Source organism: Salarias fasciatus, chromosome 5 (genome assembly GCF_902148845.1).
Source record: "Salarias fasciatus chromosome 5, fSalaFa1.1, whole genome shotgun sequence".
NCBI classification, from domain to species: Eukaryota; Metazoa; Chordata; class Actinopteri; order Blenniiformes; family Blenniidae; genus Salarias; species Salarias fasciatus.
The window spans coordinates 33,595,113-33,617,790 of NC_043749.1; the positions used below are offsets into that span (position 1 = coordinate 33,595,113).

Consider the following 22,678-nt stretch of genomic DNA (forward strand, 5'->3'; position numbering starts at 1 on the left):
GCTCACGCTGCCAGCAAACTGAACTGAACGACGACGCGCCACCGCAGCGGCAGTCCTGATGTCAGGAAACAAGAAGACACAGCTGCAGCGTGTGTGTGTGTGTGTGTGTGTGTGTGTGTGTGTGTGTGTGTGTGCATCTGCTTGTTGGAGTCAGTGGTGAAGGATTCTTTGTTTCTGTGCCAAAACTAATTAGTCTTGTTGTTTTTTGGTCTTCATGTGTGGATGAGCACAGAGTGAGAGGAGACAGGTCAAAAGAGAGAGAGAGAGAGAGAGAGAGAGAGAGAGAGAGAGAGAGAGAGAGAGAGAAGGAAGGAGGAAGGACAGGAGAATCACGGAGAATCGAGGCGGCAGGTGTTTAAAACCTTGTTTCTACCGCAGCGTTTTAAGTTTTTACATTTCCGTTTCAGAAATGTAGAGGTAATGGTAGACAGCAGAAAAGCGATGGAGTTTTCCTGTTGGGCCACTGTTGGGCGCTGTTGTTTGTCTTTGTCATGAAACCACACACTCATACACACCGACAACAATATGAACAAAAGCTGTATTTTTTCCACAGAGAGTGAACAGAGATTGTTCTCAGAAAGTTCTACGGTAGGAACCGTTTTCAAAAACTGGCATTTTTAGTGGCTTTGAGTACCAAAATGAAACTACTTTTTTTTTATATATAACTTACAAATGTTGTAGATGTCGTTAAAAACAGTGCCGAAGTGATCCGGAGTTATGTTTGTCCTCCAATCCTGAGTGAGCTGAGTGAAATATTGAGCACAGAAAAACCAATTGACAAAGAAAAACTACAAACATTTAAATAAATCAAGTGTACTTTCGCACACCAAATGAAATACTTCATTTTATGATATTCAACAATGAAAAAATATTGACTGAAAATGTGTGGAAGCAACATGTAAACTGTGAAACTCTGTGATTTAAGATAAGCATTGTTTTTCGATTGGACAGAATCCGTGGGAAAGTCTGTGTGTGTGTGTGTGTGTGTGTGTGTGTGTGTGTGTGTGTGTGTGTGTGTGTGTGTGTGTGTGTGCATCTGCTCCTGAGCGGTGAGTCTGAAAGCTTGACTGGGATGTGAACCATGTGGCGTCCAGTGAACCGCTGGTGGGAACCTTCCAGGTGGGTTTGGAGTGTTGGAGTGTTCTGCTCTGCTCCCCGCCTCCCTCAGCTCAGTGCAGCCCCTTTACTTCCTGTTTCACATGATTCACGCTCAATGATTAATCTGATTAATACAGAGCCATAGATACACATGCACAGAGCAGAGGAGGACAAGAAGCTTTGTCAGTGAAACCAGCTCTGGAGAGAAGAGGTTTGTCTCCTGACCTGCAGACTAATCGTGTAATTCTGTTTTCCACAGGGACGTAAAACACAGTAAGTCACAACAAGCATTATGAAAAAAAGTCCCTCTAGCTTGATGCTAACTTGTATGGGAAAACCCATTGGCATGCTAACAGATAGCACAACAACCACTTAACTTTCTGGAACAAATTGAACTGAGCAACATTTAACTTAATAAACGCAAACACAAGGCGGCCTCCTTGACTACCGATAATCGGTGTCAGGACTCAAAAAAACAATATGGTCTATCTCTAAGATTTTTACACTCCAAGCTGTTGGCTGTTCCAGAAGTGCCCCCTAGTGGCTGAAACATCACAGCTGAACACGCCACCAGAATCAACTGGATGCAACATAAATCTGAGACTGTTCAAAAAATTCAAATTGTTTCAACAACCCTATCTGAGGTAATGAGTACTGGAGTGGAAGGATAAAGTACAGAGCAGAAAGATCAGGCTCAATGTTGCTCATGTGATCAATCGCCAGCAGTAAACTCGATCACCGGCCCATACTCAGGCCGCTTCTGCTGTTACTCTTCAGTGGTGAATGGTCTTCGCTCATATCGCAGATTTCAGTACTTCAGCGGTCTATCCATTCACACACACACACACACACACACACACACACACACACACACACACAAATGCAGAGAGCTGCTGGGTAAATTATTGATCGGGCGTGCGGCCCCCCTCGGCCCCTCGCAGTAGCCACCCATGTCCCAGTCCGGTGTCAAGGAGCTATTAGCGGTGACAGTAAAGAGACAGGCGACATGATCGCAGATCACTGAGGAGCTGGCAGCCTCCGTCTGAGGGACCGCGGGACTCCTTCAAATGATTTCCTGCCCCGACTCCTCATTCACTTCAGCTGATCGGCACACAGGGCGCTGTCATTTACTTCTCCCTGCTTTCAGGCCTCTGCCGCCGGGAGACGAGTCTGTATGGATGTCAGTGTGTGTGTGTGTGTGTGTGTGTGTGTGTGTGTGCGTGCGTGTGCGTGCAGAATTCTAATGATGTTGGCATTTCAAATGGAGGGACCAGCTGCGACGTAATTTCACTCCTCCATCAACGTCGCTGGATAAATAAAGCGGCGGCTATAGCAGCGCTGAAAGTTTATGTTGTGTAAAGCGTCTGTCATGTCCCTGCTGGAAGTCTGCGTCGACTCTAATGCAGCCACTTCATCCGGTAATTGGCTCTCATTTCCGAGCCACGTCAGTCGATTCATCTTTGTGAATGAGAGAGGAATAAATGCAGGTCAGCCCTTTATTGGTATCCAAGTCTTTACTGTATAAATACCAAAATTCCTGGAGAGGCTGATCTCAGTTTAGGCAGATTAGACTGTTATCCAATCTCAATGAGAGTCAGGACCGTCTGTCATGATTGTGACTGAGGGAAAAGTACAATGTTAACAATGAGTCAGGAGAATCAATCTGCCATTTTTAAAATGTATTTCATAACTTAGACATCTTGTAAAGGGATTATTTATTTACCAACACGGCCGATGCACAACGTGACTGCAGAAAGAGCCGCTCCACTGACCAGTTGTGTTCATCCACAGTTATCTTGCATCGTTAAATAGCAATGTTTTCTGCATTCTACAACAGTTTAATACCCAGTGATGAAATAAGTTAGGCTGCTAAACTGACACTGGTGAATCAGATACGATCTGCAATTAGAGAAGTACAACCAGTCGTGGATACGACTGTTTATGTAAATTATCTCTCAACAAGCCTTTTCTCCACCTCAACTTCGATCTCAAATGTCAATGACTTCAGGAAGCAAAGCGGGTCCTCATCCAAGATGGCAGCCATGCTGGACTCCTTCTGTCAGACGGCAAAGTTGACACTCGGCTGTAGTGTGTGTTTTTGTTCCAGTGCATTGGTTTGATTTGAATAGATGCTGACAAATGAAAGGAACTCTGTCAGTGGACTGAAAAAAGATCTGTGTTAAAGAGTAAAAATAAAGCAAATGATGATATATTAGCTAATTTTTCAACATGTTTTCTTCCATCCAAAAAAATGCATATCTCCTCAACTTAACTCCTGTAGTTACTAATTTTGAAGTAACTGGCAGCGTCAGAATCAATCACAGTGAGCGGCACGGTTTTCACTTTTAGCGCGGGGGCAGAGGGTGGGACTCATTTGTCCTCCTGACCTCAGTAAACACTGGATAAGAGTTGTCTGATGGAGCCGAGGTGTATTTCACAGTCACGGAGGTCGGCGGGTTAATTGGAGCATTCAGGGTTGACGTTGTCCTGCTTTAATCCCTGTGTCCGCTCAGGGTTTCTGGGTGATTTGTGTCATTTGTGGATAATGGGAACTGAAGCTGTTCTTTGAAGACGTACTTCTGACTGGACAGCCTGGAACACAGGAAACCTTCTGGACCCGTTCTGGTTCTCCTCTGGTTACACGAGCCATTTGAAGAGTCTCACCGGGTTTGTACCTCGTCTCAGAGGTTAAGCGTGTGAACTTTTCCCCCTTTTCTAATCCGTGGGTGACGGATGCGTTATGACGGGAGCGCCCTGTACACACCGGCTGCGAGCGCATTAGCTCAGCGTGACTCCGCCTCGTCTGCTTCTGTCCTCTCTGTTTTTCAAACTGTATAAATAATCAAAAACTACTGTTGATTAATTTCCTCTCTGATGGCTCGGCAGCGTTCGCTCATGTCGGAAAGTTTTCCCGCCTCCTCTTCCTCCCCTCCCCGCTGCTTCTCCCCACGCCGTCCCCTCCCGTCTCGCTCGCGTTTCCGACACACGCGCTTCACACCGTCTGATCTTCTCAATCGGCCGCTAATACGCCTTTCAGAGTGAACCGGCATGTTCTTTTTTTGTACGAGCCCCCCCCTCCCCCTCCCCCTCCCCTCCATCAGACAGTTTAATGGTGACAGCCATTCAATCGGATAATTAACATCCGTTTAACGCTCATTAACCGGGATGTATTTGTCTCGTTTGATTTGTAATTACCAGGCCTTTTTCCACAGGAAAACACTGTGCTAATGTTCCCTTTGTGATGGCTTCATTGATGGAATTGATTTGAACTCCGCGGGGGAGGCCGGCGGGGAGGCCGGCGGGGAGGCCGGCGGGGAGGCCGGCGGCGAGGCGAGGCGGGGCAGGAATGTATATGGACTGAGGATATTGACCCCGCCACTTGTTATTTCTCTCATATTGCTGTTCTGGGGACAAACAGGGACGCTGGCAGCCGGAGAGGAATCAATTGCACTGTGTGGAAACACAAGAAAACCTCCAAGTGTCAAACAGTCAAACAAAGCAATTTTTCATAATTGTTGAAAAAACAAGCCAACCCATACTTCTCTTCAACTGAATTCTCCAGATTTCTGACATTTTGCCAGTACATCGAACTCACCAGTCATAGTCAGTTTAAGGCTCAGATCAACTGCCTCTACTCTCTCCTGATTATTCCACACATCATCTCCTCGCTTCATTTTAATCTAGCCCTGGAATGTTGTTCTCTCGCCCTTTGACCTCCTCTCAAATCACCCGAGCCCATCTATCCGACCCCTCTAAAGGTCTTTTAACAAGCACGATCCACTTTATCCTCAAGGTCGTCCGTCTCGACGCACCTGGGCAAATCAGGTTTGCCTCGAATTGGAAAGCGCCGCCGTCATTTAACGTGGATTGCAGGTTGCTGCGGAGCAGCAATCCAGCTGTTAGGAAGTGGACCGTCGGAGCAACAGAAGGGGCTGTGTGGACGGCGAGTGTCCCATTTCCATGGCTGATCTCGCCGACACGTTCATCCATCACTCCGACAGCCTCAGCGGTTCGTTAGTGGCTTCATGCGCCCCCCTGGGGGATCGGCTAAGGAGCCTTTGGCAAACATTGTCACTTGATGCTGGAAAGCACTCGCTTGCTTTTCAAGGTCAGAACTAGGCTGGGTCTGGGATGTCAGGACGGGAGGAGAGCATGTTGAACTGTTACGTCTGGGCCTGTTTTTGGGTTGGGTATTGTTCGTACAATCGGGTATCAGATCATGAAGGGAGTTCCATTTGTCACTCTGAAACCTGCAGTTTAATAAGGTGGAATTATCAACAAATTACTTGATTAACAAAAGTTAAAAATGAGAGAAAATGACTCGATTGCTTAAAATGTCCAAGTTTTCTGAGTTCATCTGATCTCTTTTTTAATTGAAGTGCATTTTGGGCATCTGCCGCCTGCACAGTTCGGGAAACTTTCTATTCACTCTGACTTCTTCTTGGAGTTTTGAATTGGATTTGTCTCCGTTCTGGCCAGTGGTTGCACCGATTGTTGTTTCTCTGCATTTCCTGCCAACTTTTTCCTGGCTGCTCTCATTGCAGACCGAGTGCTAAATGTGCTGATAGCTTCCAAGCATTCAGTCTTCCCTGTAATAAGGTAAAAATCCACTCACTCACTTCATATTCAGCCAATCAATTGTATAACTTCATTGCCTACTTACCCATTTATCCACCAACCAACTCATTCACTAACTCAGCGGTGTAGTTCACTTTCATTGAGCTGACCACAGAGTGTACAGTAGATATTAACAGGCAAAAACAATGTTTACTACTGGAACATGTCAAAGCACTGAAATTGGTTGTTTAGAAATATGAGTCTACTTGTTGTAAATATGGTATATTGTCTTTACGTGCTCGAGAAGCAAGTTTTTTGCCAATACTGAAAAAAGCATTTGCTTCTTTTACCTTCTGAGAGGCATTAAAAGATAATACGCAATAAACCGTCAAAGTACCGATACCAGTATCGTTACAACACAAGGTACTCATACCCATGAAAGATCCTCGATACAACCTGGCCAGTATTTCATGGCATCATTCATCAGCGATGTCAGCAGCAGGGAGACAACCAGTGTCCGGGTTTCAGAAATGAAGGAGAGAACAGAGAAAACTGACACTGACGTGCCACAATACGGTGACTGTCAGCTCTAAAACTACCGAGTCCAGGAGAATCTGGACTGGAACCAGGATCAGGACCAGGAGAATCTGGACTGGGAGTCATGACTATCTGGAGGAAAACTTTGTTCTTCTCCTTCATCTGCTGAGCATGTGCAGAGGAACTAATCCCTACGGCCGTGGTGTGCATGTGCAGTAGCACCATTTCCACCATCTGCAAAGGAGTTGAAGCATTTTCAAAAAGTCTCACCTCAGTGGCTGGGAGCACCGTTGTCCTGTAAACGAACCCTCTAAACTCAACGAAGGTTTTGCGCTTTCCCTTGACACTCAGTGTGTGAATGTGAAGTGGTGAAATACACTGAAACACTGAAGTCCAACCAAATTCTGATTCAAATCTTCTTCCTTGTCCTCCCTCCGTGCTACAACTAAACTAAACTACACATAATTGAGTCCCCTTGAGGGGACATTTTCACATGAACCATCGTCAGGTAAACGGGGTGTCGGTGTCTCCTCAACCAACACTTCAGCACATCGACATCATGAGACGGGGACCAGCACGTCGAGGAGTATAATTATTGAAGAGGAAGGAAGGGTAAAGTAAAGGTAAGGTGTGTGAGCACAGTGGGAGTGTGATAAGAGTACAATCAGTGGAAGAATTACATCAGCGACAACACATAGGGAGCGTCAAAAATACAAACACTAACTTGTCAAAATCTGCCATCAGAAGAGGAGAAAGTGAACCAAACTGGAAATTCCTGTTGAGGAAGCTTTAGGGAATATCAAACGGAGTCATAAAAGACTTAAATTAAATGTGGGGTTTTCTGTATGACCATCACAATGTGCTGAAACATTTCAGTTTGTGACTCTTCTTTGGGGGGATTAGGCATCTCTGGGTTATGATAAGCCACTTCAAAGCTGATTTATTCACTATTTTGAGTCCAGCTTCATTGACTTTCCCCGTTCTGAAGGACTTTCAACATCCCCAATGTCACAGTGTTTCTTTACTGTCTGAAAAAGAAGATTTGCAGTCATTATTTAGAGAGCACCAAAGCACAGGCACCCTTATCCTATGCGATTCCCGCCCCTCCAGCTCCTCCTGAGGGATGATGGGATAGTTCCTCGGCCAGCCAACAGATGTAATCTCTCCAGCGGGACTCTGAACAACCTCGGGGCCTTGACCCAGTTTGGGTGCCTGGTACACAATGGTTGCTGACCAGGAGGCATCCGTATCAGACCCCTGAAGCCCCCCAGCTGCCTCCTCCCAGCTCTATGAGGTAGAACTTCCACTTGGCGATGGCGCCATGAGTCCCACCCCCTGCTCGTTGCCTCCATCGTAACCAGACTTTTTAATGACAGCAGGAGGAGAATGGAAATGTGGACTTGGTGGTGAATAGATGGTTGAAATTGGACGAGGCTGTCGACACACAGCTCCCTCCACAAAACCTCTGCTGTGTTTTGAGTGTTTACACGACAACGGTGCATGAAACACTGAAAACGCAACCTTCTGAAAACACTCAGGCGACAGCTCCATGTAGATGTGCTGCTACTGTGGACCATGGTAGTTCTCCTGCACATGTGCAAGAAGACGGACAATGACAGCAATGGCGACGTCCAGATGGCGTCCATATTCTGCTGACACTTGATAGCCGTACATTTGATGTAATGGCAGTCCAGCTTCATCATCTGTCCACGCCGTGTTCTCTCATTGCTAATGTTTATAGAAAATTGATCGCTGCAGCATGTGTGGTTTCAAAATGAAAACAACCAAGAGCACCCACTGCCCAACATGCTAAATAAATTGCTTTCACTCTTTCTGCTTTTTTCATGTAAACAGACACCATTTTCAAAATGTCGCCATGTAAACACAGAACACAAACACCGCCTGGGACGCCGTGGTGTAAACATCCAGGGAAACCAGCAGCCCACCCAGGGTTCACCTCATTGCCATGCTCACCTTCTTTTCTCCCTCAGCCTCCTCATGCATGGCATGATGATGTCCCCCCCTCCCCCCCCCCCCCCCCCCCTCCCCCGCTTTGCCTTCAATGTATTTATTTACCCCACTTATACAGGAAATGAATCAAGGTCAGCACACAATGCTGTGCGCGGCTATTAAGATTCATTGTAATGCAAATTCTCCCGAAGCGAGCGAGTTGACAGGCGCTGACACAGTGGCCAACACGCAAAACAGCCTCACGTGAGCGCTCACACACACATGCACAACACACCGAAGCATATGTTCAAGGAACGCTTCACCTGAAGGAGTTCCAGGAAATATTCTCTTCCAGCACACCTCCCTCCTATTTTCTTTTACACCATTTTTCCAAGAGCATATCCCAGCATATGTGCTTACGATGCCACACCAGCATTAATAACATCATTATCAGTGTGAAGGGAGTCCTTACAACACAATGGAACTTTTGCTTCTCAAGCAAAAAAAAAGAAACTGTTAACAATTAATGAGCAGAATTTAAGTTGTTCAGTTCTGGAGAATTCAAACCCAGGAAAACAGACTGAGTCACTGGAGCAGTGTCCACACAGACACAGAGGACACACAACACACACCACAGCTGTAGGTGAAGACAATCACACAGGCAGGAACAGGTGAAACACGTCAGGGTGAGGAGCAACAATCAGACACCAGGAGGGGAATTCAAGAAGCCTGAAAGGAGAGACACGGTCAGAAACTCCAAATAACACAAGAGACAAATCACAAAATGAGTCAGCGTGGCCTTTTCAGTCCGCGTGGAGCTGACGAGCAACATAAACCACATCCTTACTGTCTCCTGTCACAGTGTGTCCATCATGGTGGTTCCCTGGTTGAGGCCCTCGAGTTCACCTCTCCTCATGTTACTGGAGATCCTCTGACAGCCTTGATCATTTCTACAACCCAAACCGTTGCTGTAGTTGTTTTTGTCAGTGAGCGTCAGTGTGCCTGCTCTGGTTTGGCGAATGTACACATGACTGGAACAGGTAAATGGTGTCCATGGATGAAGGAGTAAACCAACAGCCCACATCCTCTTCATGCTCTGATTGGCCAGACGTGTCCTTTGCTTGAACTCCTCACTCTCGCCGGATGGCTTGACCATTCTTCACATAGATGTTGCTGTTATGTTTCATGTGAATGACCACATTCACTTCACGGATGCCTTCAAGGAGAGACCACTTGACATGTCTGTCTCCCAACAATAACACACCACTTCCACACACCCGCTGTCTGCTGCGTGACAGCCAGATTATATATGTAGTCCTTCACAGCACCGTGAACACCTGGACATGTGCAGGTTTTCAGGGGCCAAACTGTTGTCAAAGTTGTCAAAAGTTTGGATTTTATGGAAGAAAACAGAGTAGTGTTTGTGAGACAGGAACCGCCCAATTCGTCACCTGAGACACTGAAAAGACTAAAAAGCTACAACACCAAATTTCAACCTGAGGATAAATGTAAAGGTGTTCAACTGTTGCTCCTTTTGTAGGTAAAAATGTCACCGAAATTGTGCTATTAATCAAATCTGTGCAACTTATTACTCCGAACCCGAGGCTCTCAGTCTCCTTGCCCAAATGTTAATTTAACTTGGTTCCAATCAATTTTCCTTCCTCTTACTGACAGTACACTCCAAAATGTATTTCCATGAATTGTATCTATATTTCACATGAGACGTGTCCTTAGACATGGAGGATGATACAAATATCTCCATAAAAGGACGGACAGACAGAAACAAGGCAGTGTGGGGTGGTGGAGGTTGATGGAGACATGACTTGACAGAGGTAAAAGAAGAACTGTAGTAGGAGAGAGTTCTGGCTAAAAGGCAGAAATGCGTGTGAGGACAGGTTAGTCAGGCGAGTCGTTGCTCCGTCAGCAGCAGACTGGCGACACGTGGAGGCAGTAAACCAGTATTTATTCTGCAGCAGGTGGAGGTGGCACTCAGTGCTGATGGCTGGCAGGTGCTTGGCTGCAAATACTTGGCTGGAAACACAAAACACAGAAGGGAGAAAAAAAAACAAACAAACAAACACCAAAACAGATCCTAGCAGTTGCTCGTGGACACCGAATTCACCGTATCGGTGCTTTAGTGTGGAGTTGTGCCTCTCGACAGCACGCTTCAGGAAACACTGCTGTTAACAAACCTTTTAAAGAGTTTAATATGCTTCCTCTCAGAATGTGTCAGACACCAGTGAGCATGATTAGCAACACGAACTGCAGCTAAACCCAGAGATCGGTGTCTGGTTGCTCATTTAAAAATGTTAATAACAGTCGTTTGACTCCAGTGGTTCATTTCTATTAAAATGAAATCAAGTCTCAGTAAAAGAAGCTTCAGTCTCTGAAACTTTTTTCTAAAGTTTGTTAAATGGAAGGTTTCCTCTCTGTTCAGGTGTAATACAGAATTTCCAGTTTCCCTTTCCACCACATCATGTTTATCATCTTTTGTTCGTCAGCTTATTTTTGTAATTACACTGCCAGGGCCACTAGGGGGCACCCTGACTCACTAGAGGAAAACACTGAAAAACTGCTTCAGAAACATTAGCATCTATTGCATCCATGTTTTACGACAGTGAAGCTGAATTGGTTCCTTTAAATGTTTGTGGTTTAGCAACACACACCTGATGATATGAGAAGTGAAAACAAGAAGCTTTCATTGTCGTTGAAAACCCAACTTTTTGAAAAACTCTCCGAGGAAACGCCACCGCTACAGCCATATTGAATGATTCTGCACGTCATTCTGCCAGTTGATGGAAAACAACAATAAAGGTGCAAAAAACTTGCAACCCCTTCACAAAAAGGCCTTAAAGCCTGGAATCGAACAAGATGTTGATGTTAAACCACCTGACGGCCCCTGATCCTGTTTACAGCTCTACTTCTGTGGCCGCATGCAGTGCGACTTGATCTGACGTGGGCCAAACTGGTGAATAATTACTTTATGATATATATTAACCGTAATACGCTCCTGGTTCTCTGTCTTTGTTTTAGTGTAACAAAGTATTAATTACCTCCGCCAAGGAGGTTATGTAATCACGTCGGTTTGTTGGTTTGTTGGTTTGTTGGTTGGTTGGTTTGGTAGCAACATTACGGAAAAAGCAATGGACGGATTGCAATGAAACTTAGTGGAAAGGTGGGTCTTGGGCTAACTTAGAATCCATCACATTTTGGTGATGATCTGGATCACTGTCTGGATCCAGGAATTTTTGAAAGGATTCTTTATCATTGAGAGATAGGGCGGTCTTTCACATAGTTGGGCAGGCCCGCCGACAGGGGGCCTGCTGCGATCACACCCCCGATCACAATGTTGTTTTATTATATATGGTGTTCTTATTGTTGTTTGTTACTGATTTGACCTGTGGCGGAGGTCTGCGCTCTCTGAGTGCCACATTCTAGTTTATCATTAAGAAGTTTACATTGATTGATTTACACTTTTTAAACACATGACAAAGCTGAAATTTGAATAAAAGAATTACAATGTCAATAAATTGTCTCAGTGGAGACTTAGCTAACTTAACTAACTAACCTAACTAACTTAACACTATTGACATCTTTGAGTATTTTGATCAGGCGTAGCTGGAACTCAGAGATATACTAGTGGAGCTCAGATTATGATCAGAGTCATTTGTCCAATTCTAGAAATGATCATTAACGTAGAAGCATTTCCACATCTGTGTGGTGATGCTGGTCATCTGAACTGATTCAACACATGGTACAGACTGAAGTGCGCCCCTAGTGGTCCAACATACACATTGCAGTTAATGATAGAATTTCAGCTGCTCAGAGTCTGCCGGTGCCAATGCTAATCAATCAAGTTCTCTGGTCAGTTCATGGTCATTCAGCTTCATCATCGTCATCATTACATTTCAGAAACCCCATTCGCACCACAGGAAACGTGAAGTGAAAGGTTATCGCAGCCGGTCCTGACAGAGCGCCTGCTGATTCACCTGCCTGTTGATGAATTCGTGGTTCTGTTTGGTTACTGTGGCTGCATCCAGCACCAGCCCGTGTGTCTTACATTACCATAACCTTTGTGTGCGTGTGTGTGTGTGTGTGTGTGTGTGTGTGTGTGTGTGTGTGTGTATCTCCCAGTGAATCTGTCAGAGACTTCAAAGCACTCGCCGCCTCTCTCCTTGATGAACGAGCTGTTCCGATGTTTATCGTGACCTGCTTTTCAACTCAGGGGCTCCCGCAAAAAACATCAAGGGATGGAGGGATTAACGGGATAAGAAAGGAGTGTGGGATAAATATCTCAAATAGAAATAGTTTCTGGCTCCTGCGGGGTTGGGAGAGTGAGCGCCGGTAACGCCACGGCCTCCAAATGTTCGTATCTCAGCGTCTTCTGTTCAGGTGTGTGTTCGGCTTCCCGTTGCAGTCAGATTCCTGTCAGATTTTGATGCAAATGAATAAAAGACGGCACGGCGCCTTCCTCCTCTTTGGTGTCACTTCCAGGTTTGCCCCTGACTCGGCCTGTTGCTGTGGGGCTGTGACGGCAGGCCGTTAGCATGCGCCGCAGTGAGCAGTCCATGCTAACGCCTTGACATGCCTTCCAGGCATTTCCAAGCAATCTGCATCACATTTAGCTTCCCACAATGACTTTTCAGCACCGAGTGTTCCGCGATTACATTTTCATATTCAGAGCTACTCGAAGTTTCAGAGTCTCCTTCATAACAAACTCACCTGAGTTTACACTCGCTTAAATTAATCAAAATGTAGTGAGCGTTTGAAAACAGAAGAAAAAAAAAAGAAAGTTGTTACAAGCGTCATTTTTGCATCCCTGTTTTGTAGCTCGGAGCCATTTATTATTTCTGTGGTTGTCTTTTTTTTTATTAGCATTAGAAAGCCTCACCAAGACTATAAATCAGTGGTTGTCAAACTTTTCACAGTAGAAACTCTCGAGCTCCCCACTGCTCTGAACATACCGCTGACCTTTACCCTGCTAGCTATAGACTTTACTTACACACCTGTTTTAAATGTCAGTATGTGTTTAATGTTTTTTTATTCTAATTTTTGTAGTATGTTAATAATTTCAAAAACAAAATCCATTAGAATAAAATGATTTATGTCTTGTCCCCACATGCCACAGGAGGGAGCTGGAATAACGGACACACTCTCCTGTCCAGTAAAAACAAAATCAAACCTGGTGGTCTTCTGATAACTGACCAAATGTTTTGATTTCCACTGTACTATGTTCACTGACATGTCAGCTTAATGCTGCCATCGTCCCTGAACAGCCCAGGAGGGGAGTTCACTGTTCGACAATAGAATCTGAAAGTCATAATCAAGCAGTTTATTTACATTTGAAAATAATTGTAGGCTTCCGTCAGGTTCTCCAGCTTCCTCCCACTGTCTTAACATGGTGTGAATGTGTGTGTGTGTGTGTGTGTGTGTGTGTGTGTGTGTGTGTGTGTGTGTGTGTGTGTGTGTGTGTGTGTGTGTGTGTGTGTGTGTGTGTGTGTCTTTCTGTTTGCTCTGTGAAAGACTGGCGACCTGCCTTCAGCCATAGTCAGCTGGGATTGGCACCAGCACCTCACGACCCTGTATTGATGATGGATGGATGGATGAATGGGTGGATGGATGGTGGAGTTCAAGTTGGAAGTTTGGAATTGTTCAACTTCTTCAGTGGGAGTTTTGCAAACTATAATGTGTTCAATGCACTGATTTTTTTAAGTATACAGGATTCCCTTTTTATCGTCTCCATTTTTCCTTTATTCAAACTTCCTTCAAATCAATGTTTTATGAATCCATCCATCACTCTGCTTCACCTTCAAATGTTGGACAACTTGATTCAAGACAATGGCATTTCTGTAGATAGATTCTGCAATAGAATAGAATAGAATTGAATAGAATACATATTAAATCCCATAGGACAATTCAGCCGAAGCAAAAAAAAAAGGACAGGACAGGAGGATTGTGGGGAGGGTTTCAAACCCTGGATGGCGTACTGGTTAGAGAGTCTCTATTTCAATAAGGTGCCTCTTCTCACTTTGTTTTGATCAGTAATATCCCCAAACATCACAGACTTTATCACTGTGGACCAAAACTGACCTGAAAAAGGTGACAGTAAAGGTCGGAGCTGACGGCTCAATGATCCCTGGTTAGCCACTCAAATACCTGTGAAATTAGCTTCAAAGTCATGAGGATGAGTTTCCACGTTGGGTCATTCAGTGGTTGTCAGGTAAACGGACTCCAGAAGGCAACACAAGTTTCACATTTCTTCTTGGAAACAGGCCTTAAATATGCACACCAATCACTTGATGACGTGACGGTGTATACATGTTGCTCTGCCACGTCTAAGTGGTTTTAATGTACTGAAATAGCTTCAAACCGTCTTACATCCAGGCTGCCGGTCGCGGCTGCTCTCCCCTGACGCTGCCAGGCTGCCGGCCACTGGACCGGCCCTCAGTGCAGAACCTGCAGGACCACAGAGTCCCTCATCCTGTACAAACCCTGCAGGCCCCTCTGGGAGCGTAGCCATGTTGGCCCCGCGGCTGTAAATAAATGATGCCGTTTTTGTCCGAGCAGAGGATTTCTTGGTAAACAGTGGAATGAGGCCGAGCTGGTGAATCCATGACTGCAGCTCCTCCTCCACCTCCACCCACTGATCCACCCATCCAGAGCTCCCGGCGCCGCTGTGGCTTCCCAGAGGCGTCAGCCCACTGGAAAGTTGTCTTCCTGCACGCACCCTGAGTATGGAGGCTTTCACTGAGTCAGATAAAGACATTAGTGCTAATTACTGTATTTATCATGAGACACCGCTGCAATCCCTCTGAATTGCCTTGAACACAGTTTGCTGTCATACTGACAATAAAAGCCTGTAAATTTAATTAGAAACATGTTTTCAGAGTAAACCCGGTAGACTGTTTAATTTTACCCACAGAAAACCAGCAAACTGGTTAAAAAAAACAAAAAAAACATTAGTTATGGATGGTAGATGTTAGAACTGGTATTTTTATTCGTGGAGCCTCAGAGGGAAGACAGACGGTTGGATTTTAGATTTTGTGCCTGACGTTGTCTCTCCAGTGAAAGAAAAAGCTGAGCTCCTGGGCCATTCATTGGCTGCGTTTTTCGTTATTTCCAGCCCTGAATTGTCATGGGTTTCTCACATTAAGTGAAGTCTCCTGTTGCTCTTTTGTCGCGCTGATCATCAGGTCGTCTAATTGATGCACTTTGTGGCTCCGTCAGCGCCGACATTATTCACGTGCCACACGCCCGGCATGGAGCATTGTGACTCCGTCTCCCTCCCCTTATCTCTCCACTTGGGCAGGTTTCCCTGTCACTCCTAATGCGGGCCTGTATTGTCAGCCCAAAGGACAAACAGAAAGGAGCGATTCACAGCACATTAACTGGCAAATCACAGATGATGAGGATTGAATTATGAGCGGGGACAGCCAACAAAAGCCTGCGCACGCACCATTGTGCAGATGTCTCTCTTATCAGCAAGGATGAAAAGTAAGACTTTAAAGTCATTAGCATGTTCATCTTGTACGCTTCCATTACACACATTTGCAACCATTACTGGCTTTGCCCATTGGTGTTGTCGAGTTTTGTGCTCGACAATAGCCTGAACCCCGGCGAATCATTGAACAGCCACCATCTCATCTTATTTTGCCAGCTCGACAGGAACGAGTGCACGGCGCACAGTAATCCAACAGGCACGGACTGCTGCGGACGACAAAGACCACAAGAAAGTGTTGTACTATTTTGGACACACTCTTATTCCACCACAAAGACCTATTATCATGATAATGTTAGTATTAAAGTGGCTTCCATTGTCAGATCCAGGGCCCCTGGTCCAGGATCAGTTCTTCAGAGAGAAACACTGATCCAGCCTCACTGTCGTGGAAGTTGTCATGCATGATGCTATTTACCGCCTCCGTACGAAGACAAGGGCTTCACCGTAGCCAGCTCCCTCTCTGTCATCCTGCCTCATTTGCATCACGCCCTGAGCACATTATTTTAGTGGGAACAAGATGTTTTTCTAAACAATAGGAGTGTTTTCCTGACTGCTAAAACCTTCAGGGGTTTTAGGAGTCAGGAAGAAGAGCGAGTACCTGCTTCAGCAGACCACCAAACCCTGACGACTGGACGACTGGCACTGGGATTCTCACACAGACACCAGCAGGGCAGCAGTGACTGATCGGCACCACATTAACGGCACATCTATCAGGAGTCAAACCTCACACACTGTTGAAAAGTAAGATTTGTTTCTAAATGTGAGGATTTCCATGAAGCTACTAATTAATCTGAATGCAGCCTCCATTTATGTTGTTCTTGGATTTAATGATCAGGTCTTGTATTTCCACAGGCATGAATGTTTGACTGCAGGTGTTTGTTCTTAAAAAAAAACTCTGCTGCCATCAAGTGGGAAGCCGGTGATTGATGACGTCCTTGAAGCTCTTCTTCAGGACGAAACTTCTCTGAAACAGAAACGCAAAAATAAACATTCTCACTGAAATGCTGCCGTGTTATGGCGGTTGCGGTTTATTCTTCTATTTTAAGGATTAATGTCTCGTTATCAGCAAACCACACAGCAGAAGATATATTAGGAAGCAAAAACAGCTGGAGCGAAGCAGCTCTCTCTGTCTCTCTCTCTCTCTGCCCTTTCCCGTTGGTTTGACATTATGCGGATGATGCCTGAGTTTTAATGCTTGTTTTTCTTTGTATTCATTGAGCCAATTCTGATCTATTTCAGAACAAATTCTCTCCATTAAGCTCAGGTCTTTCCTGAGAGGCACACCTTAATAGAAATAACAATAAAATCAGGTAGCCAGTGTCGGCAGGTGGAAGACTAATAGAATTACAGATTAAATCCTACACAATGGCTTCGTACATGGCTGTTGTAATATGGAAATTTCCAGCAGGCTCCAGTGATAATCTGTGATGACGAATGTCTCATGACATCCATCATTACAAATTGAATGCAACAATTGGATTCCACAGCTGAACATCGGCATGCGCACTATAAAAGCTTGTGAGGGTTTCGCTCCTTTTTTAGATGTGTCTAAAAGTGTCTCAGCCAATAATCCTGAACACATTTTAACTATTCCCTTTGTTAAAACTTGGGCTGGGGCTGGTTATCCAATTTCATGGTCTCTCTTTCTGCACCTTTTGAAGTCTAAACACCTAAAGTGGTCTGCTGTAAGCTTAACAAGGAGAGGTTAGGCAAACGGTGCGTCTGTAAGCTAACACACGGCATAAATTACCCCACGAGGAAGGGCAAACAGCAACAATGTGTGTGTGTGTGTGTGTGTGCTGGTTTTTCTTTCTTTTCTTTTTTTTTTTTTTTTTTTTTTTTACCACTGCCCCATTTACCATGGCAGAAGCCTATTAACCGCCTGGAAAGAGAATATATTTATCAGAGCTCCCTCCATTATTAATCAGTGCAGAGTTAAAAGTGAATATGTATCAGAAGAGCTGAATAAGGTTGAAACACGGTCTGGATTCTGATGGTCTCTCTGGGAGTATCAACAGTGCAATGCCTTTTCAGCCCAAATCTGAGCAGAAAGAAGTACGACTTTCATCTCCCCTGCTCCGTGGCCTCCGCCGTTACAAGGCCTGTAATTATACATAGATTTAGGAAGGGATGGTGGACGAGGTGGAGGCGGGGGGGGGGTGCTCTGTCCTGAAATGAATGCTTCAGAGGAGATGACACAGTTCTGAGGAAGTTGAAGCGATGCACAGCTTGCTGTGAGAGTGTGATTCATGCCTTTCTGGCTGCACTTTCGCCGAATTTTATCATGGTCTGAGTGATTACGGGAGTGCAGCTTCACTGCAAGCTCTCTATTTACTCTATTTATTCTCCCTCTCTCTGCAGCCTGTGAGGTGGGTTTCTATAAGCCGGTGGCGGGCGATGGCCTGTGTGGAAAATGTCCTCAGCACAGCCACTCGGAGACCAGAGCCGCCCTCTCCTGCCCCTGTGACTCCAACTACTACCGGGCGGCCGACGACCCGCCGGCGGCGTCCTGCTCCCGTAAGCGCAAACACACCACACAGCCTGACCCCACACGGGCAAGGACGCCTCCGAAGACCGAGCGCACACAAACACAAAGTGTGCAGTGTGCCTGAGCTTATCTCTGCCTCCAAAAAATCCAATTTCCTTCTTTAGACATGATCAAACCTCGGAGTGAACTCGAGTCTCTTTCCTTCCTTTCTTCAGGCCCTCCATCTGCTCCGGTAAACGTCATCTCCTCAGTCAACGGCACCTCGGTGAATCTGGAGTGGGACCGCCCTCTGGACACGGGCGGCCGCAGCGATCTGCTGTACAGCGTGCTGTGCCTCAAGTGCTCGGGGGAAGGCGGCCCCTGCGAGGACTGCACGTCCTCGCCGGGAGGGGGCGGCGGCGGCGGCACGGGCGGAGGGAAGGCGGGGGGAGGGGCCGGCGTCGGCGGAGGGGGGATGGTGGAGCGCCTGGGCACGGCGGCGGTCCGGTTCGTCCCCCGGCAGAGCGGACTCAAGGAGCCCTGGGTGACGGTGCTCAACCTGGTGGCGCACACCAACTACTCCTTCCGCATCCAGGCCACCAACGCCGTGACGCACCTGAGCAACGAGCCGTCCCCGTACGCCCTGGCCAACATCACAACGAACCAGGCAGGTAGGGGTCACAGCCAGCTGCTCGCCGTGACGACTGCTCATTCCTGATGGATGTGGTAGCAATGGAATAACTCCTCCAATAGAAGCCATGTTGTGTAGCGGGTGTTGTTTGGTGTGGTCGTCAGGCGCTGGAGCTAATCCCAGATAACTAGGGTTAGACAGGGTCAGGATAGAGTCCCAATAGCAACGCATTGCTCTATGGACCTCTCAGAATCAAGCATACCAATGAAAAATAATGGAGAAGGTATAAAATCTGAATCAAAGAAACATGATTAAAGTAACATAAAGACAACCACACATTCCTGTCGTCATGTTTCTGTGTTTCTGTTTCTGCCACGAGGGACTGAGACTGGATCATGATCCTCATCACTCACTCCCACTTCCCCAGGTTTAAAGTCATGTCAGCTCACTGTACGATCTGTATAGTTACAGGGTTTTTCTCGATTGACTCTCCAGGCTCTCACTGTGCCATGGTTGCAGTCATACCAAAAACAATTTCCAACTTCCTAGCTTAGCATCAAGTCATGTACATTACCAGTTAGCTAAACCCAAAGGGGCACTTTGTGGCTGAAGAACCAGATCATCCAACACAGCTAAAGGAGCGCAGGGATCAGATACAGGAAGACAGAAACATGACTCCTGTTCGGCCACGTGAGTCTGAAAGCATAATTTTTTATTCATGCTTTAAAGACCTTTTCAGGTAACATTCAAGTACTGTAACTACTTTTAAATGGTTTATTGATGCAACAGTAAAGAGCCATTTCTCCTCTGGTACCGATGTGAAACAACAAAGCTGCATTTATTTCCAAACACCAAGCGAGGGTGAGATGTTACCCTTCACCAGCCATCAGCAGTCCGGGCTCTTATTGTAGCGGCCATGTTGGACTTTCCCATCAAATCAACACTGCTAATCCATCAGGTATGAACACTGGACTGTGAATGAAGCCAGTATGAACCTTTTACGTCACCGTTCTCCCTGAAACAGACAGCCTGCTGTGATAAATGGACTCTGAGAGCTTTTTCAACCTGAGACACAGAGCTGCTGGACTCAGAACTCGTAGTGGTTTAGCTAAAAGTGTGTTTTTGGCTCAGAGTTCAAAGCGGAGCGTGCTCACACGGAGGATGGAAAAATGCAACAGTTTGGAAAAACATGGAAAGTCGACTGAAACGTGACAGAACAGGACGAACTAGCAAGAAGTCAGAAGGAGACGAGGACCTTTTGTACATGTGGGGGTGGGGGTGGGTCTAAACTTTAGACTCTAAAGTGAACTGAATTGGAGCTGATGCCAAAGTTTGGGTTTTCCATCAGTCTCGTGGCCGTTGGGCGCCTCACCTGGAACTGACCCAGCGCCTGTTTCTCTGGTTCCCTCCTGCAGCACCATCTGAAGTGTTGGCCATCCGCCAGGAGAACACCAGTCAGAACAGCGTGACTCTGATGTGGCACGAGCCCAACCAGCCCAACGGAGTCATCCTGGAGTACGACATCAAATACTACGAGAAGGTGCTCCGCTAACTGCCGCCCATTACTTTTCGGGTTATGTCAATGCATTGAGTCTATTTCCTGAGGAAACTCCAGCATGAGTGTGTGGAGGCAGCGGGAAGGGACCCGGTCTCCACTGTACCTGTAAGCTCGACGTCTTCAAAGCCGCTGTGACTAAGCTCAGCTGAGGTATTGTGAATGCGGAGGAGCGGCGTTGTATAAACTCTGGATAACTTAATCCAAGAGAAGAACCTCGCCGGCAGCCCTGCTAATTGAAAGGAAATAGGGGTCGAGAGAAGGAGAGAGAACGAGACGGCGTGGATCCCGACTTAACGAAAGTGACAGTGACAGCGAGCGGCTGGCGGGAGCATCAGCCCGCCGACAAGCTAATTGCTGCGCAGAACGTGTGTGAGACGTGGGTTCGGGTGAGCAGATGTGTGTGTGTGTGTGTGTGCGTGTGTGCGTGCGTGTGTGTGTGTGTGTGTGTGTGTGTGTGTGTGTGTGTGTGTGCGTGTGTGCGTGCGTGTGTGTGTGTGTGTGTGTGTGTAGTGATAGAGATCAGCTAATTGCAGAGGAAACGGCGTGGGAGAAGGCAGTCTCATAGCGAGAGAGGCAGGACGGCGTGGGGAGTGCTGGAGGATTAGCTCCTCTCGCGCCCTGGTGTCTTAATCTGGGCCTCGCTTGAGGGGGGGCAGACTGGCGAGGGGGGCGGGGGGGACGCCTGCGGGGGATTTCAAGTGGACAACTCAGCAATGGGCCTTTTAAGGCTTCTCCATGACTGTACTCAACAACGACTCGTCACGGCGAGGACGTTAGCCGTCCGCCTGAGAACCATAAAGACGCAGAAAGGCGATTTTTCCTTCCTGTATCAAGGGCTCGGTGATAATTCAGCTCTTATCCTTCCTAAGGACACATGAATGATTCACCTCTTCTGCTCAGCAGACGAACCTTGTAAATGTTGAACTTATTTTTCCCCCACACCTCTTTAATGCACCTGAAACGACGAGGCAGCAGGCCGATCGAACGCAGATGAACCTGATCGGTAACTGTTTCTTCAGACAATAAATTCATTTTTTAACAGGACATGCAGATTAAAAGAAGAACTTGTGGGCAGGCTCACAGTTTAGCTTTGAACAAGCAATGCAACGCAAATGAAGTTACAGTCTTAGCTAAGATTTTTCAACGTACCTGTCGTTCCTCCAGCTGATCAATCGCTGTCTGATGTAATTACATGTGAATAACAGATCAGGTCGATTCCTTCATGATAACAGAGCGCAGCATGGGCTTCAGCAGTAAAACAAAGTCTGTGTTGGCTGGGCTCTTTGGGGAGTGTCAGATTTAACGTGATCGGCCTTTTTTCTGCCTCCTCTAAATACTCTTAGGGGATAAAGCCGCGCAGTATTTTCCTCATCGTCGACAAATCCCATGAAAGCCGTCCTCGTTATTCTGTGTGTCTTCTGTAGCGTGTCTGCTGCGCTCAGCCTCAAGCCCGCTGCTTTCTGACAGAAGGCCTTCATTTAGAAATGACTCAAATATATGTTTCATTCCCAAAAAGGCTCATTCACCTCCTCAAACAGCAGCGGAGACAGATTGAAACGGAGCGTTTCCTCAAGTCCACTCGTCTTTCATTTACAGCTCGATTCAGATTCGGCACAGTGGAGAGATTTTACGGAGGCGTGTTGATGTTTAGGAATTCCTCCAGAGCTGCAGATGGAAGCCGGACCTGGAAACAACGTCCCAGTGTTTGTGTTCATTTTCAAATGGACCAGCGAGGTGCGACCGGCGTTAGCCAGGGCCGCCTTAACAGAGGTGTAGGCCCCTGGACTAACTGAGGCTTGGAGGGAGGGAGCCCCCCCCCACTCAGCCGCCTGTCCAAAGAAAAATAATACATTCCAAAACATGTATATTTGAAAATTCTATTTAAATGAAATATTTAAACATTCAAAACTTGGTGCAACTTACAAATACTGTAATACTGTTGAAACAGTGCAAATGTGTATCACATTTTATACAAAGATCTTTCTCAGATATTAAAGTAAGAACTACTTCCTCACTGCAAAAATATATAAAGAAAAACTACCAAACAAATATAAAACAAATATATATGTAAACAAATGTAAAACATAAAATTTCAGGGAACAAATAATGAACTTCAAACAGGTAGAAATAGTGCACATTTAAACTAACTATGAATACTGAAATAATAGCACACATAACACCAAAACTTTCAGATCAAAACAGGTACCACAACAGCACACTTTTAACTGACCTTACTGTAAATATTTAAACAGTATTGCACAAATGATAAAAAACCCTAAATTTTGGATGGACACAAAGCAGCACACTTAAAATTCTAACAATAACGCCCCCCTCGGCGTCGCTGCTGCCATCGCTGCTGACGCGGAGGCTGGGGCTCGTTCA

The 22,678-nt window shown here is 46.1% G+C and overlaps 1 protein-coding gene across 5 annotated transcripts in view; it reads left to right on the top strand.

Moving 5' to 3' along the window:
* epha8 (eph receptor A8) overlaps nt 1-22,678 on the top strand; it is an 88,273-nt gene that overhangs the window by 44,074 nt on the left and 21,521 nt on the right. For all 5 annotated transcript variants that reach the window (XM_030091311.1, XM_030091315.1, XM_030091313.1 and 2 more), the window contains exons 6-8: nt 18,002-18,157; nt 18,344-18,778; nt 20,154-20,278. In XM_030091311.1, coding sequence (XP_029947171.1) covers nt 18,002-18,157; nt 18,344-18,778; nt 20,154-20,278 — 716 coding nt within the window. The remainder of the gene's footprint in view (nt 1-18,001; nt 18,158-18,343; nt 18,779-20,153; nt 20,279-22,678) is intronic.